General features: G+C 35.5%; 2 protein-coding genes across 4 annotated transcripts; both read right to left on the bottom strand.

The window, feature by feature from the left end:
* Nucleotides 1–5,231: 5,231 nt before the first annotated feature.
* On the bottom strand, nt 5,232–11,614 carry LOC125273486 (protein FAM107B). 3 transcript variants are annotated; one of them, XM_048198911.1, is made up of 5 exons: nt 11,351–11,614; nt 7,970–8,027; nt 7,379–7,586; nt 6,432–6,579; nt 5,232–5,710 (listed from the first exon to the last, which is right to left on the bottom strand). In XM_048198911.1, the coding sequence occupies exons 1-5, from the start codon at nt 11,372–11,374 to the stop codon at nt 5,594–5,596; spliced, it is 555 nt and encodes a 184-aa protein (XP_048054868.1). In that variant the 5' UTR covers nt 11,375–11,614; the 3' UTR covers nt 5,232–5,593. The 3 variants fall into 3 exon arrangements, with proteins under 3 accessions (XP_048054868.1, XP_048054867.1, XP_048054866.1); XM_048198910.1 differs by having other exon boundaries at nt 7,379–7,583; nt 7,961–8,027; nt 11,351–11,613; XM_048198909.1 differs by having other exon boundaries at nt 7,961–8,027; nt 11,351–11,612.
* Nucleotides 11,615–11,754: 140 nt separating this feature from the next.
* On the bottom strand, nt 11,755–15,779 carry si:dkeyp-67f1.2 (uncharacterized protein LOC556106 homolog; the record flags this gene model as incomplete). The annotated part of the gene is given in 5 exon segments (XM_048200936.1): nt 11,755–12,119; nt 14,537–14,671; nt 14,776–14,875; nt 15,522–15,560; nt 15,659–15,779. Coding segments are annotated over 5 exon segments (492 nt in total), but the record flags the coding sequence as incomplete, so codon positions are not given.
* Between the last annotated feature and the right edge of the window lie 979 nt (nt 15,780–16,758).

Genomic DNA, 16,758 nt, shown 5'->3' with positions numbered 1-16,758 from the left:
GAGGGATCAAGATATTGACACTTGACTTAATCTGTTTTTTCTTTGTGAAATATATAAATTATCTGTTTTTAAAACAAAAATATTAAGAATTCATTACTTGGCTTACCTTCAAACTGGATACCAGAACATTTATCATCTTGTTCATCAGTATATCATATACGTGCCAATTTGAGCACATGACTTACTTGAAGCCAACAATAATAAAAATAATTAAAAAAAAAAAAACAATGGGTCCCACTTTATATTAGGTGTCTTTCTTTAACTACTGTGTATTAACATTTAAATTAATAATTTTATACATACATGTTTTTACATTGTACTTATATTACAAAAAATACCTGCATGTAATTAATTTATGTAATTATATCTATTATTACACTGTTGACCCATCCCTTACACCTTAACCCACCCTTAAACCTACCCATACCACCAAACTAACCATACCGGAAACCTGTCCTTAACCATACCCGTATCCCACCTCAATAGCAGCAAAAGTGTTTTGCAATACAATATGAGCACAATAAGTATATTGTACTTATTATTTGATGCAAGTACATAGTAGTTAAGGACACCTAATATAAAGTGTGACCAAACTGTATTTATTTTGCTAATGGACCCTAATATTAGAGACATGTTCTTCTTAAACCTCTGAACAGAACTGCTTAAAACCCAAGTGCTGTAAGTGATTTAATAAGTATAAAAATGCATCAGTCTAATGAGCAGTTCAGCAATCAGTTATAGTAATTATGGTAATTATGCAAACTGCCTCAGAAGGGCTGATTAAATATCATTTAGAAGTCATCTATGAATTACTTTGGCTTTGAAAAGTACTAAAGAAAGCTACACCCTGGGTTTTTGGTAGATAATTCCTTCCTTGATCACTTATGACCTTTTTTTTTTATTATTATATTTTCACATGAAAGTTCAGGAAGTGTAGAGGAGACACAAATACAGTATGTGTATTATACATGAAGATGATGTATACATATATTGTATATCTTTTTTGTAAAAGCTACAAATGTATAGATGCAATGCATCATGTGTTATCGATGGAGTTATGATGAGCCAATGATTTGTACCCTTAAAGATATACAGGTAGTAGCACGTTATGAATAAACACTCCTTGTCTATGCATTGTGTGTGTTCAGTAAAATCTTTGTGTACAATGCAAATAAAGTTCACATCAGAGTGCTATGCAAAGGCAGACTGTGGTGGGTACTTTCAGATAATACACTCAAACTGTATTACATGTCAAAATCTCTTTATTTAAAGACTATTATAAAATGTACAAAACATATTTACAAAAAACTATGTTGTGTTGTTAGCCAAAACATAGGCTACACGTGAGATCAAGATCATGTGCTTTATGATGTCATAATCATATGAGTGGAAAGCAAACCCTCATGTTGTGTTCCAGTCATTTTAACCCAGAGAAGATGATCTTTTTCTTGAAATGCTAGTAAAGCTAGGGCAGGCCGTGTTTTTAATTAACTCTTTTTGTTACACTGGTTGAAACTCTCTTCACATCCTGATAGCAATCAATAATAGAAGTGGTCTAAATATATATATATATATATATATATATATATACAGTACAGTCCAAAAGTTTGGAACCACTAAGATTTTTAATGTTTTTAAAAGAAGTTTCGTCTGCTCACCAAGGCTACATTTATTTAATTAAAAATACAGTAAAAAACAGTAATATTGTGAAATATTATTACAATTTAAAATAACTGTGTACTATTTAAATATATTTGACAAAGTAATTTATTCCTGTGATGCAAAGCTGAATTTTCAGCATCGTTACTCCAGTCTTCAGTGTCACATGATCCTTCAGAAATCATTCTAATCTGCTGATTTGCTGCTCAAGAAACATTTATGATTATTTTCAATGTTGAAAACAGTTGTGTACTTTTTTTTTCAGGATTCCTTGATGAATAGAAAGTTCAAAAGAACAGCATTTATCTGAAATACAAAGCTTCTGTAGCATTATACACTACCGTTCAAAAGTTTGGGGTCAGTAAGAATTTTTATTTTTATTTTTTTGAAAAGAAATTAAGGAAATGAATACTTTTATTCAGCAAGGATGCATTAAATCAATCAAAAGTGGCAGTAAAGACATTTATAATGTTACAAAAGATTAGATTTCAGATAAACACTGTTCTTTTGAACTTTCTATTCATCAAATAATCCTGAAAAAAAATATTGTACACAAATATTTTGTACAATTGTACACATTAAATGTTTCTTGAGCAGCAGATCAGCATATTAGAATGATTTCTGAAGGATCATGTGACACTGAAGACTGGAGTAATGATGCTGAAAATTCAGCTTTGCCATCACAGGAATAAATTACTTTGTGAATATATATTAAAATAGAAAACAGTTATTTTAAATTGTAATAATATTTCACAATATTACTGTTTTTACTGTATTTTTAATTAAATAAATGTAGCCTTGGTGAGCAGACGAAACTTCTTTTAAAAACATTAAAAATCTTAGTGGTTCCAAACTTTTGGACTGTACTGTGTATATATATATATATATATATATATATATATATATATATATATATATGTATTTTTTATTTTTTTATTTTTTTAATGTACATATATTTTCTATGGACGTCTTAAGGTAGGAACACACCAAGCCAACGCCGACGAACTAGTGGCGACGAAAGCAAACTGCGAGGTTGGCTCACGTCGGCAGCGTCTGGGTCCAAAGTTGCCCTGACACACCAAACTGACGCTTGACAGCCGACGGCCAAGTAGCACGTTCGTTCTGCGCCTGCATAAGATGAAATGCCTTTCCGTACCAGCAGGTGGCAGTAGCAAAACAGCCAATCATAATGATCAGATGGCCTGACTGACCAACGAGCTCCGACACCAATTCAACATGTGGAATCGGCCGAAAAAAAGCAGAAGAGAACCAACTTCAGCCGACGGTGCGGAACACACTGAGGAAACTTAGTAGGCCGACGAACACAAACTGCCCGACGGCTGACCGTTCGGCTTGGTGTGTTCCTGCCTTTAGGACCAAAAAATGTTCATGCAATCATTGCATACGGTCCGAATGCAATGATACGATGTCCTACCTGCCTGTCAACGCACCCTGCTCACGCAGACATCACGTCATCAGCACGTTCCATGCAGACATGCAGAGTTGTAGACAGACAGTCACCGAGCACCACAAACAAACAGCAGCCAACTTTTATAGTTCCTCCTGAACCAAAACAACAAGCTAATGCTGAGTTCACGCCATGTTGTAACTACCATAATTAAGTGATGGCAACCGTGACTTTCTACTCGAAGCTGTTCACATCCTTAGACTCGGATTTATGTGTTTTTTTTTTCATGGCAACACTATCAACGCCGAAATGAATCTGCAGCAGTCAGGTGGTCAGTAGGAACTCTTTAAGTTGTTTACATTAATTATTATTGTAATGTTAGGCTATATGGTTTGAGACATGAGGTAATTTAACACCATCTTGTGACGCTTTGCAGACTCTGCTCTGGCTCTGTGCGTGTTCATCAAGGAGGCGTGGCTTTTTTGGAGGGCGCTCTGAAGGGAGGGTGTGATCTTATGCTTTCAAAGCTAGCTTGCTATCGTTAGCCTCTCTGATACTACCTACCCTAGCTTTAATGTAATAGCATTGGATTAAAACTTACTGACTGTACTCGGACAGGGTATAACAACTTTCCAAAATACTTTTGATATTTTTTGTACTTTTGGGTTTTTTCCCACCTTGTTCCTGGTTAAAAATGACTGGCTTACAAAATGATACATTTCTATTATAAATATCTCGTTATGCTATGTTATTGCCAAATTTTTGATTCAATCTTTTTATCAATTTGTTTTCTTTCACTTAGCACAGGTTTCTTTTTGGAACTGCTCAGATCAATGAGGCCTACAATCAATCAGTTTCAAGAAGAAATACAAAACCTGTGCAAACTGAAAGAAGAGATTACATCCCATATTTGGTGATAATATAGCATATTGAGATATATACCAGTAATACCAAGTTTAGATTTGAAAAATAGTCACTTATAGTCACTTATACAAAAAGTATAATTCAACAATGGCTTAATTGTAAAGAAATATGCATTATGCAGTGATATTGGCGATAAGTTATTTTTGCAATTTGAATCCAATTTTGTGTAACCTTCTCCTGTCTGATGAAATATTAAGTCAACAAAAAGAGATGTTAAAATTTGCAATTGACAATACCAGTTAATTTGTTATGCTATAAATGGAAAATCAATATTGGATACAGTGTTCTGCTCTTGTTGTATACTGCCATTGTGTTAAATGTAGTAGAAGATCCATGTTATAGCCTAATGTGCACATAAAAAACATGTATACCATATTTGAGCATACCAAATTATTTGAAACGTATTTAAACAACAAAAGATATATGTGGAAAAGTGGACAGGATTGCTCTCTGTTCACATTGCATTGTGTTGGTGGGATTACATGACCCAAGATTTGTTAGGAACTCTATTAAAAAGCATAAAAGGATATAATAATTTCTACTAAAACACTAGATACAGTTCCAGTATATTTGGAGCTATTCTGTTCTTACGTGTGCAAATGACAACCACTTAATCAGCAATTAAGGTGCAGTACATGAAATCTTATAGACCATTGTAAGTGCTTAACATTTTGTAACACTGACATATCATTAAAGGCCCGTTCACACCAAGAACGATAACTATAAAGATAACGACAAAGATAGTTCCAAAAAGTCGTTATAAATATAAGAGAATAGCACTGTCCACACGCCACAGCTTTAACGATAATGACATAGAGAAACAATATCATTGGGATAAATTTTTTAGAACGATTTTTTCCAGCTGTTGATCGATAAAACACTGACAGCCAATCAGAATCCATTCTAATTTAAAATGCCAGACGACATTGCGGAGAAGTTAATCGTCGAGGTCCAGAAAAAACCAACAATATTTGACACGTCAAACCCCCTTTTCAAGGATACTTTAAAGAAAATGGATGTATGGAAAACAATCGGTCATACCCTTGGAATAAATAGTGAGAAGTATGAACGATGAGATCATGTCAGGCTAGCAAACAGTGTTACCTCAGGTATCCAGCGCTAGTTTCGACATTATTGTTCTGCTTCCTTTGAAGTTGCAGTGAAAAAGACCAGGCGTTGTTTTTATTCCACTTCCTCAGCTAAATTCACTGTTAGATCAGATCGATTACACTAGCTATTCACTCGAAACATAGCATGCTGAGGACATCTGCTGGTTAAAGCTGTGTAAATGCAACAAGAACAGCAAAAACATGTTGTACACACTTTGAAACAGCAGCGCGTGAGCTTAGAATAAACAGATCGTTATCGTTCGTTGGTGTGGACGCAAATATCGTTATCGTCATAGTTATCGTTATAGTTATCATTCTTGGTGTGAACGGGCCTTTAGCCAACATTTTCAACTTTCTTGTCCTCAATATTGTTTTTTCACATTCTTTGATTTCATTCAAAATCCAAACGCAAGCTATAACAAGAACTGTCAAATCAGCAGCTGGAGGAGCATCAACACTCATGTAGATCTATGATGTTGTAGGTGATGTGTGATTACAGCTCTTTCTCCACAGCACTTGCAATCGATGTCCTCTTCAGACTCTCCTTGACCCTAATGAACTCAGGTGCGCACTTTGACCTCTCTCTCTGCTCATCGGCCTCTCGCTCAATCTTAGAAGAATTAAATAAATTCTAAATGAGGTGTTGGTATACAGTAGGGGCCAAAAGTGATGTCCGGCCTAGGAAAATTGACATCTTCACCCTTTATTCAAATATTATTAAAATGTGTTAAAGAAGCAGTGACTTGAGTAGTTGTGCTTGGAGGCAATTGTTTTATTGGTGATAATGCAATGATACCAAATTGTGCGGACATAATTTTTGGCCAGGCTGTCATACAAAGAAATTATGAACAGGCGAAAACAAGAGAGAACCAACGAAATAGTTTTATTTTACTTTGCATAGTAAAATATAACCTGTACCTGTAGTTTGCCTTTTTTTTTCAAATAATTTTGTAAACCAAGTTTAGTATTTTGTTCTTATGTCATGTTTAAAATATTTTTTTAAATATTTTCCTCATATTTTGATGGATTAATTGAACTTGTAGGGTCATTAAACACAATTATTCACCTCCAGACATCACCTTTGGCCACTACTATATATATCGTAGCAAGTTATAGTACATGGTGTATTCATTATGATCCATAGTACAACTTTAGGACCAAATATCAATGTGTTCTGGGCAAAATTAGGGCATATTATGTGTCATTTGGATTGCTTCCTAGCATTTAATGGCCTTATTAGCATAAATCAAACAATATTGTCCATTAGACACTGATACTGTATATGAATACTCATATCAGTTTAGTTTGAGGGGTGTTATTTCAGGTTTTACCTTCTCTAACCTCATCTGCCTCTTCAGTAACTCCTGCTCCAGGGGTGATTTTTCTTCTTCCTGCTTTCTGTCTTGTTTCAGAGCTTGAGCTCTATTTCTCTTTTCCAGAACTCTCTGTAACTCTGGCTTCTCCTCCATCACTGCTCCTCTGATAGATAGGATAAGTGTTACTATATCTCATTATAGAGTTACTGTATACCTCTTTATAGAAATAGTTAAATCATTGTAATTGGGTGGAAAAGGGAATGATCATCACCCTTAAAGTCACCATGAAATAAAAATTGCCAATTTTTGTTTTTTATGAAATATTGCATTATTTATTTTAAATTATTTATCCATGCATTTTTTTATTCAGGTGCCCTTGTGATTTTTAATCGAAGTAACTTCCCCTTCCTCTTGCAGTGACATTTCTTCTTTTTCCCTATTGTGACATATCTGAGTGAAATGGCTTCTCAAACAAGAAAAAAATGTAAGGCAGGACTTGATTTTGTCCATCAGGAACTGATTGGATGGTTGTGGTTTGCCATTGCTGTGATGTCATGTGAGTGACAGGTTGCCCCGCCCTCGCAGCAGTAAACACGTCATCAAGAGAAGAGATGGAGGGGGAGTTATTTTGATTAAAGATTATGAGGGCACATGAATTTAAAAAATATATATATATGAATGGATATATCATTTGTAATTCTCCAATATTCCATAAAAAAATAAGAATTGTTCATTTTGATTTCATGGTGTCTTTAACTGCAAGCACAACTTTGACTTTACTGCCATCTGTTGGACAGAACATGTACATGCAAAGGAGACATAAACTGCATTCTCTCTGGGGGCACATGTTTGAAGTGAGATTAGAAATTGGGTCAGGTGATAAATTAAGGCTGAAACTAAGCTTTTGTTCATGCCTCAAAATGTGAACATGCTTTCAACTCAAATTCTGGGACAGTTTGCACCTTTTGTGTGTAATAATCAGCTCTCGCTGGAGCTCCCGATGGCTCTTGGACTCTTTGATGGGATTGTGGAGCTTTTTGGGCCTGATGAGCTCCTCATAGTAACCGCTGTCCGTTTGCTCAGGAAGCAACTTGCTCTGGTCTAAATCCTCTTCTCTGGCCCACGTCTGATCAGGGTCTATCACTGATCCAAGATCAGAGATTAAATCTACTGGAGGGAGAGAAGCAAAAGAGAGCCTTCTATTATAAAACAGCCAATATCATCCAGCAGGTGAAAATCGTAAGCTGATTTGCTTAGGAAAATAATAGGATTCCTCTCTGACTGTAGCACCAGATTCACCAAAGTTTAATATGTTGTTCAAGAAAGAATGAGCAATATTGATGAAAAGCATCACAGTGTAAAAAAAAAAAAAAATTAACATAATTCAACTTAAAAATGTAAATTGAATTTAGCTGTACAAGTAATTTCAATTTATTTTATGTCTAGTTGGATCACATATAACTTAAGTTAAAATTGGTTAAACATGTTGACTTATTGATCATATTTTTTTACAATTGCATCAAATAATATAAAAAACAGAAAACCTGATTCACCAGGTCCAATAAGTGGTTGAGCACAGGCAGAATTATGACTCTGATGGTTATGATCTGCCTGTGGGAGGATATGGATATTATATTTAGTCATAATAGAGACAAAATACAGAAATCAAATCTTTCATTTCTTTTGCAATTTCCTGCTGCTTTTCACAGTGATGTATAGTGTACCATATATACCATATTACTGTGTGACTAACATATTTATATAGGCATTTCAAAGAATACCACGGTATTACCATCATACTAGTATACAAAAAACCATGCTATCACTATTACTATGTCCAAGTGGATATTGCACTGTCTCATCCTTGTCTATCCATCCAAACGATCGAAAATAATCTCCAAAGCTGTTGATGAAGAGGACAATAGCCCTGTGTGTTGAGAGAAACTTGCACTAACACAAGGGAGGCATTGTGGGTATGTGTGTGTGCGTGCACATTAACACCATGCTGGGTTGATCATATTGGACTAAAATGGTTTTGGGACCAGCTGGCACTTAGCCACCTCATTACTGGCCCTGCCAAACAAACTCTCCATTTTCCTTCATAATCTGTTTGCTGTCTAGAATGTGATCGTGTCAGGAAAGTCACGAGGAGTCCTTGGACTAAATCACCAAAGGAAAGTAAATCAGTTATTGTTAATGTTATAGACTGCAACCAAATATAGGCCTTTTTTACACTGAAATGTCAAAACACATGAAAGTTATGCAGATTAAGATCGCTAACAAAAACTATTAAAGGGTTAAATTCACCCAAAAATGAAAATTCTGTCATTAATTACTCACCCTCATGTCGTTCCACACCCGTAAGACCTTTGTTCATCTTCGGAACACAAATTAAGATATTTTTGATGAAATCCGAGAGGTATATGACCACCACTTTCAAGGTCCAGAAAGGTACTAAAGACATTGTTAAAATAGTCCACGTGACTACAGTGGTTCAATCTTACTTTTATCAAGCGACAAGAATACTTTTTGTGTGCAAAAATTAAACAAAAATAGCGAGTTTATTCCACAATACCTTCTTTCCTGTGTCATTCTCATACGCTGTTTACGTCCAGCGCTTCCAGGTTCTACGTCAGAACGCAGAGTCATTATTGGCCGGCTCATTATTGACATAGAACCTGGAAGCGCTGGACGTAAAAAGCATATGAGAATGACACACAAGAGAAGATATTGTTGAATAAAGTCAATATATTTGTGCACAAAAAGGTATTCTTGTGGCTTCATAAAATTAAGGTTGAACCACTGCAGTCACATCGACAGTTTTTAAACAATGTCTTTAGTACCTTTCTGGACCTTGAAAGTGGTGGTCTATGGACGTGACAAATACCTTTCTTCAAAAATATCTTAATTTGTGTTCCAAAGATGAACGAAGGTCTTACAGGTTTGAAACGACATGAGGGTGAGTAATTAAAGACAGAAATTTTCCTTACTGGGTGAAGGATGATCAGATATTTCCAAAGTCCCTTTAAGACAAGTCATTTCACTCGGCGGCCATCTTTGAAACGATTCTTGGGCATCCTGGGCATCATGCAATCTCTTTGAATGGGGAAACATCAAATTCTCCAAAATTGTTCGCCAACCTTACGATTAAATTTTGTATTTGAAATCACCAATGAAATCTAACAACAACCGGCTCATAAATTTAGTTTCTAAACGCTCGAATCATGACAAAAAAACTATTTTTCAGGCTGGATCAAGCTAATGCGCGTCTCTTCGGAGGCGCGTGTCTGACTGTTTCTGTAGAAACCATAGGTAGAAACCGGTGATTCTAACTGCCGCTGAAGTGACGCGAAGACTTTACAAGTCGGCGATTGGCTCTTAAGGCCAATTCACACCGCACCGACAAACCAACAAACGAGTGACGTCTGACTGGTAAAAAATTCCACAACTAGTTACATAAGTGTAACCATGACAATGTTGTCAGGCAAGTTTATTACATTAATAATATAGCATCATATATATTTTCATTGTATTAAAGTATTGAGGCAAAACAAAAATACTAACCTGAAATCCGAAGCGCTGTAGCCATCGATCTGATCGTAAATCTGATCGTAACCTATTGCGGTGCGGTTGGTATACACCGGTTTTTAAACTTTTTTTTAGCGCGACCCTTTTTATTAACGAGACCCATAAGCATATAAAACCATGTAGCTAAACAAGCCAAAACGAATTATTAAAAAAACGAAACTGAAGGTAAACCTGCGTTGCTCTCATGGTGGTTATAACGTCGTTACCTCTATCTTTCGGTGAAGTGGAGTAGCTGCTCTTGCTGAATGGCACGGATTGCACTATGGACTATTGTACCTTTTGTATATTTTTATTTTTAACTGTATTTTATTTTTTATAACGAACAAACTGCGATGTCACGTTTCCAGTACTTTGTTGTGTGTGCGTGAGGCGCGGGCGCGATCAAACAGCTGTCTATTCAGGGGACTTGCCTCATCGTCATGGCAACGGTTCGTGATCAGGTCAGATTACGTCAGAGTTTGTTGGAAAACTGTTCACACCGCGCAGACATTCCACGACCCGACAAACGCCGATTAAACATGTTCAGTCGGGTGAAAACCGACTCCGACCAACGCCAACAAACGCCAACAGACGAGTTTGTTGGCTGTTGTCGGGGCGGTGTGAATTGGCCTTTATTTAGAAGGCGGGGCTTATTCCGCCATATTGCGCGCTACACTTTCTCCCGTTCAAAACAATACGAGTGACACGTCTTGTGTTATTCTATAGTCTTTGATATTTCTTTTAATTTTATTATAAATTTGTTTACATCGTTCAAATAGAGCGCTTAGCCAGCTACAGAGAAACTGGTAGCCAGACAACAGATAAGTGACCAATCCTGACTGGCGACGTCACTTCATGGATTTTACCAGCACGATTCGACAACCATGCCCAGAATTCTGGGCCGAGAACGGTTTATAATCGTGCCGTGCCGTACCAGACTCAAGTGGAAACACAACTGGAACCGTTCCTTCATTCTAAGAACCATTCGGCCCGACGGTGGAAAAGCGCCTCTTGATTTCACACATAAGAACTGAAACTAAAAGAACTTAAGGCACACAACTCATTCAATAGTCAGTGTATTTAATGTGTACTTTTAAGTAGCCTATATACATGTTTTTAGATTAGATTAAATGTCTCATGCTCAAACATTATGATTCGAAGTCCCACAAATAGTAAAACAAAAGAAACATTCTCAACTTACTGTATACATTTCACAAATTTAAGCCTTAAATATTGTCTACTGTCCATTTACAATCAACACTTATTAGAGTTTGAGTCATGTCAGATCTTTAGACGAGATGACATTGTTCTTACACTCATAACATAGCAACAGACCAGTTCTTCAAAATGGATTAAAATATCCTTACTTTCTTTCCATGGGTCACTCCCATGATTCCAAAGGTGCAGAGCACTCACTGCCTCGGGATTGTTCCAGAAACAATTTCTTCGGGATTCCACCTGCTATCTTCATGCAGAGCAAGAGGAGAAGCAGGAGGGAAAGTACATCCCTCCAAGCAAATCCAAACACACACACACACACACACACACACACACACATGCACGCACACTTTTGCAATCCCAGAGTGCATACAGTGCCCTAACTGGTACTACAATCCAGCAGAGGGAGGGGGAGTGAAAAAGAGGGATTGTGTTAAAACTGATGTCACTTTCCCATTTTCCACTCATTGTTAATATCAACAGCAACAGTGTTACTTTCATATAAAAGAACCAATGTGAAGGAATTCAGTATGAAAAAAAACAGTCAGCTCTGTTATTATCTTTCATTTTTATTTGCTTTATAGTATGATCATCATGACAGAAAATGGCTCTTTCAATGTTTGGAAAAGAGCAGTGTGAACATATGCAAAAGTTATCCTTCTGTGTTCCATGGAAGGAAGTCATATGGATTTGGAAAAACATGAGAATAAACTATTCCTTCAGTTTTATTTACTTAGGGAGGGAAGACTAGTCCGTTGTTAATGTCCCATTTTCAAATGTCCCAAACGTGTGGCGATCTAAGGTTGGCTAATGTGGCAGACTCATTCAGTCTCAATTCTTCTGGGAAAGCAGCCAATGACCTCCCCCATCTCTGGCCAGTCTCCATACATGTTTGTCCTCATATCATTTTGAAATCAACTAAACATAACAGAGAAACAACCTATTTAAATGTTTTGCACAATAGCAGTGGTTATTATTAACAAAAAAACTAAAAGTAGAACTATTAAACATTTTCATTTATGGAAATAAAGCTGAAATAAAATATAAATATTAGATGAAAAACTTTTAAATGAAAATGTAAATGAAAATTAATTTAAATGAAATGTTAAAAACTAAAACAGAAATGTTGCCTTAGAAACTAACTGAAATAGGTTGAAATTAAAGTACTAAAATAAAAATAGGAAACTAAATAGAAATATAAAAAATGACAAAAGCACGTAACAAAATTACAACTTAAATATATGTATTAAATACTACAATGGTATAATATAGTATAATATACTAAAATAATAATGCACAATAGACGTTAAAGGATTAGTTCACTTCAGAATTAAAATTTCCTGATTTTGTCTTTCTTTCTTCAGTTGAAAAGAAATTAAGGATTTTGAGTAAATCATTCCAGGATTTTTCTCCATATACTGGACTTCAACAGTTACCAATGGGTTGAAAGTCCAAATTGCAGTTTCACTGCAGCTTCAAAGGGCTCTTGTCTAGTGAAATGATCAGTCATTTTCTAAAAAAAAAAAAAAATTAAAGTATATACTTTTTAACCACAAACGCTCTTCTTGCACTGCTCTGCACTACGCATTATATTATTGTAGTAGGGCGAAAAACTAATTTTCTCCTCCAACTTCAAAATCATCTGACATCGTTGTTTCACCTTTTTTGTAATGGATGTTTGGCTTAGTCTTTGCACGTTCACTTTGTAGACACTGGATCGGTACTTTTGCTTACATCACGCGTGACCTTTCCATCATGATTACGTAATGCGTGGCGCATCGCAGAGTTAGTACAAGACAAGCATTTGTGGTAAAAAAAAAAAAGAATATGAAATTGTATTTTTTTTTTTTTTAGAAAATGACAGATCATTTTGCTAGACAAGACCCTTATGTTGCGTTCACACCAGACGCGACTTGCGCGAATAAATCGCGCTATTCGCGCGTAGTTGGACGCTTGAACATTTTGAGTTTACTCGCTACATTCGCGCGTGACATTCGCTTCATTCGCGCGTGAAAATCCCTTCACAACAGACGCGAATTCACGTCATGAGAGGGGCTCTCCCGCTCCTTTATGTGTCCCAGACTCTCCCACTGCTTTCTGCACACTTCCTCTGAATAAACACAACTTGTCAGTGGGGAAATAATTGTAAATTACAGCGAATAAGCTCAATTGGTCGTCTTTAGTTGGCTTGTAGTCTTAATATGTGTGTATATATATATATATATATATATATATATATATATATATATATATATAGCTCAAATTGAGTAAAGACCATTTTTTACAACTTATCAGATTGTCCGACCTCCTCACTCACTTTCTTTCAAACACGATCCTTTTTATTTCTGTTTCTATAAATGTATGAAGATGTATAGCGACGGTGATTTTGTCCTCCATTGTTGTTTCGAATTTCTGCCTCAGCTCGCTACGTCACGTCACTACTAGAGCAAGCTCCTGATTGGTTGCCGCTTCATTCGCGCGAATCGCGCCGCAGGATGTCAATTCGCATCTTTGCATGGACTTAACATGTAAATCACTCGCGCTTACCGCTTCATTCGCGTCCGGTGTGAACACACCTTTATTCCCCGGCTGGGATCGTAGATTGTAGAGTCCTTTGAAACTGCATTGAAACTGCAATCTGGACCTTCAACAAGTACCCCAGTGAAGTCCACTATGGAGAAAAATCCTGGAACGTTTTCCTCAAAAACCGTAATTTCTTTTCGACTGAAGAAAGAAAGACATAAACATCTTAGATGACATGGGGGTGAGTAGATTATCAGGAAATTTTAATTCTGAAGTGAACTAATCCTTTAAGGGGATTCTGGATTCAATACAAATGAATAGTTCAAACTCTGTTTACATTCTGATTGGTCGTTTCAATGACTTCCAAAGCCAATCGATTTCACCTATCCATTATTACTTCCCTTTTTAACCATGAGGCATCCAAACAAAATACACCAACTTTGCGCTCTATGGAAATTCATATTCTAGCCCTCCACCTCCCCAGCACCACCTGCCTAGATCTGATGCTGGTGTTTCCCTCTTTCTAGCAGCAGCAGCATGTTTACATTCATTTTATTTTATGTTCTGAGTATTTAGCAGAAGCGAGTCACACTTGCTCTGCAGCAGCAGTGTAGCAGATCTAGTCTGCCAAGACCGTGTACATTCCATTTACGTAAAAAAAAAAAAAAATGCTTTATAAACTATCCCGAGAGTTGTCATGACTGAAATTAAGTTATCACAGAAAATAACTCCTTGCCCAGTTTGAGAAAGCAATCAAAATCGCATTAACAGTGATGCACAAAGGAAGACAATTACACTTAAAGGAACAAGACGTTCCAACCTTTTCAAAAGGGCTAGCTTTCTTCATTTCATAGATGCCGGCGAATACCCAGCTATCTCTGGGCTTCAGGGATTTGACCATGGTGCTGCCCAGTGCAGTGAATATATCTCTAATCTCATCAGTCAGCCTGGAAGAGAAACGGTGGCAGTGGAAGTGAGACATGTATGAATAATTCAACTCAAAACCCAAGTTAATCATGTTGATGGTGTGTGAAGGCTGTCAGATTTTTACTTTGGAGTAGGGTCCATGTGTGAGGCCATATTTCCTGGCTTTAGTGTCTTTAGATAGGCAAGTAATTCCTTAGGATCTTGAAGGATAAATGTAACCGAATGTCAATTTGTTAGATTAAATTTAGATTCAATATATTAAATTTCTTGCATGCACAAATCCACTAAGAGACCTACCTTTTGATTCAGTATCAAAGTAATTATTTCTTAAAACCTCAAAAAAAAAAAATTAATTAATCAAATCAAATTTTATGTCCATAAATATTAATAATTGTTTTTAAACATGTATAAAATGTAGTAACACATTTTTTAAAATGTCAAAATGTACATTTTTGAAATAAGTGAGAAAAAAATCCTGCATAATTATTTTTAATAATCGAACCGTTTGCTATCACAATGTTTAAAAATGAAAAAATGACAAAATGAAAGACAAAATGAAAAATGAAAGACAAGCAATCAAAATGAAAGACAAAATGAAAGACAAGCAATCATAAAAGAGAAAACATTGTCTGCACTTTTTTTTTCCTTTTTACACATTTCTTTCCCACATATAACTAAATGAGGAAAGAGACAAGGAAAATAATAAGAATAAATAAATAAAAATAGCCACCTGCCAAACTTAAACAGACCTGCTCAAAGAAATTAAAACAAGTTCCATGGAGAAAAATATATATATGTATGTATACAGTACTGCAATTTTACAAACACCCATGCACCTCTCATCCTCAAATACATACAAATTAATTTTACCTGGATTATCACAGTTTGTCACAAAACCATTAACTTCATCTGGAATATAAAGGCCCAAATTTTAGAACAATTAAAATATAACAGTAATCAAATATAGTTATAATAATGTTATGGATTAACAAGCTGTCATGCATGACACAAGCTGTCACCATCTACATTACATGATCGTTTGTCAGCTTCTTGGAGTTTTGACCATTTTATGAAGAAACACCATATTAAGACGATCAGCATTGTTATGAGAACATACACACAATCTGTAAATTAATATATCACAATTAAGGGGAGACACTACAGGCAAAAACACAGTTTTTTCAGGCACCTGTCAATTTTGAGTTTTTTTCAGACTGGTGGAAAGAAAACATCCAAAATACACTTTTAAGTGTACATTTTATAGTACTTTATCTATTTGCATCTATAGATTTCAATTACAGTAAATATCTTTAAAGGCTGTTTTCTCAAAATGACTTTTTTCTCCTACTCTGAGTCACAAATATCCACTTCTGCAGAACTTACATACACCAAACTTTACAGTTTTATTCCTATCTATATTCTGAAGGTTTTTACAGAGGGATTTGTTGATATATAATTTGCCTGATTTTATACAACATTTTTTTTTACTAAAAAAATGGTGAAAATATATATTTTTTCTGGCTGTTGATAGTATTTTCTGATTTATGGAGTGATAAAAAAAAGATATCCAAAATTCCCTCTGTAAAAACCTTTGAAATTAATATGTCCAAAAAATTAAACGAGAACTGTGAACCTGATGTCATCCAATATTCAGATTTTTGTTCTAAAAAATGTATGCAAATTAGCGCATATTTAATTAGAGAATGCCTCATTTGCATATTTAAACATTACATTTTAGAAAACTTGTAATACAAAAAATGTTTGCAAATTTTAATGTAATCAATCACCTGGGGTAGTATGGTGGTATCAATTAGTTATTTTTTTACCCTATTCACCTGGGGTGTCTCGCCTTAATATATCATCATCATACACACAAACAATCACACAAAATAATCAAAAAACGGCAAAAACTTTTTCTTTACCTTTAAATCTCATTTTTGGTAGCACAAAATAATCCTCTGGGATTATCACTAGAAATCACTAGAAATGTCTCTCTCGGTCTCTCTCCAGTTGTTACCTGTTTGAAAGTTCGGAGGACTATTGTGTGTGAAACCTGACCCAACAGGATGTGCCTTAAGGTAAATTTGCAGCCTTAAATTAAAAAGAA

Source organism: Megalobrama amblycephala, linkage group LG8 (assembly GCF_018812025.1).
Source record: "Megalobrama amblycephala isolate DHTTF-2021 linkage group LG8, ASM1881202v1, whole genome shotgun sequence".
Classification (NCBI taxonomy): domain Eukaryota; kingdom Metazoa; phylum Chordata; class Actinopteri; order Cypriniformes; family Xenocyprididae; genus Megalobrama; species Megalobrama amblycephala.
This window is presented reverse-complemented; position numbering and strand designations above follow the sequence as displayed.

Coding starts and splice junctions, on each gene's coding strand:
- LOC125273486 (XM_048198909.1), bottom strand. CDS start 11,374: ATGGGAGTGACCCATGGAAAGAAA. Junction 7,587..7,960: donor TATTGGACCTGGTGAATCAG/GTTTTCTGTTTT, acceptor CTCTCCCTCCAG/TAGATTTAATCTCTGATCTT. Junction 5,711..6,431: donor GGCAGATGAGGTTAGAGAAG/GTAAAACCTGAA, acceptor AATTCTTCTAAG/ATTGAGCGAGAGGCCGATGA.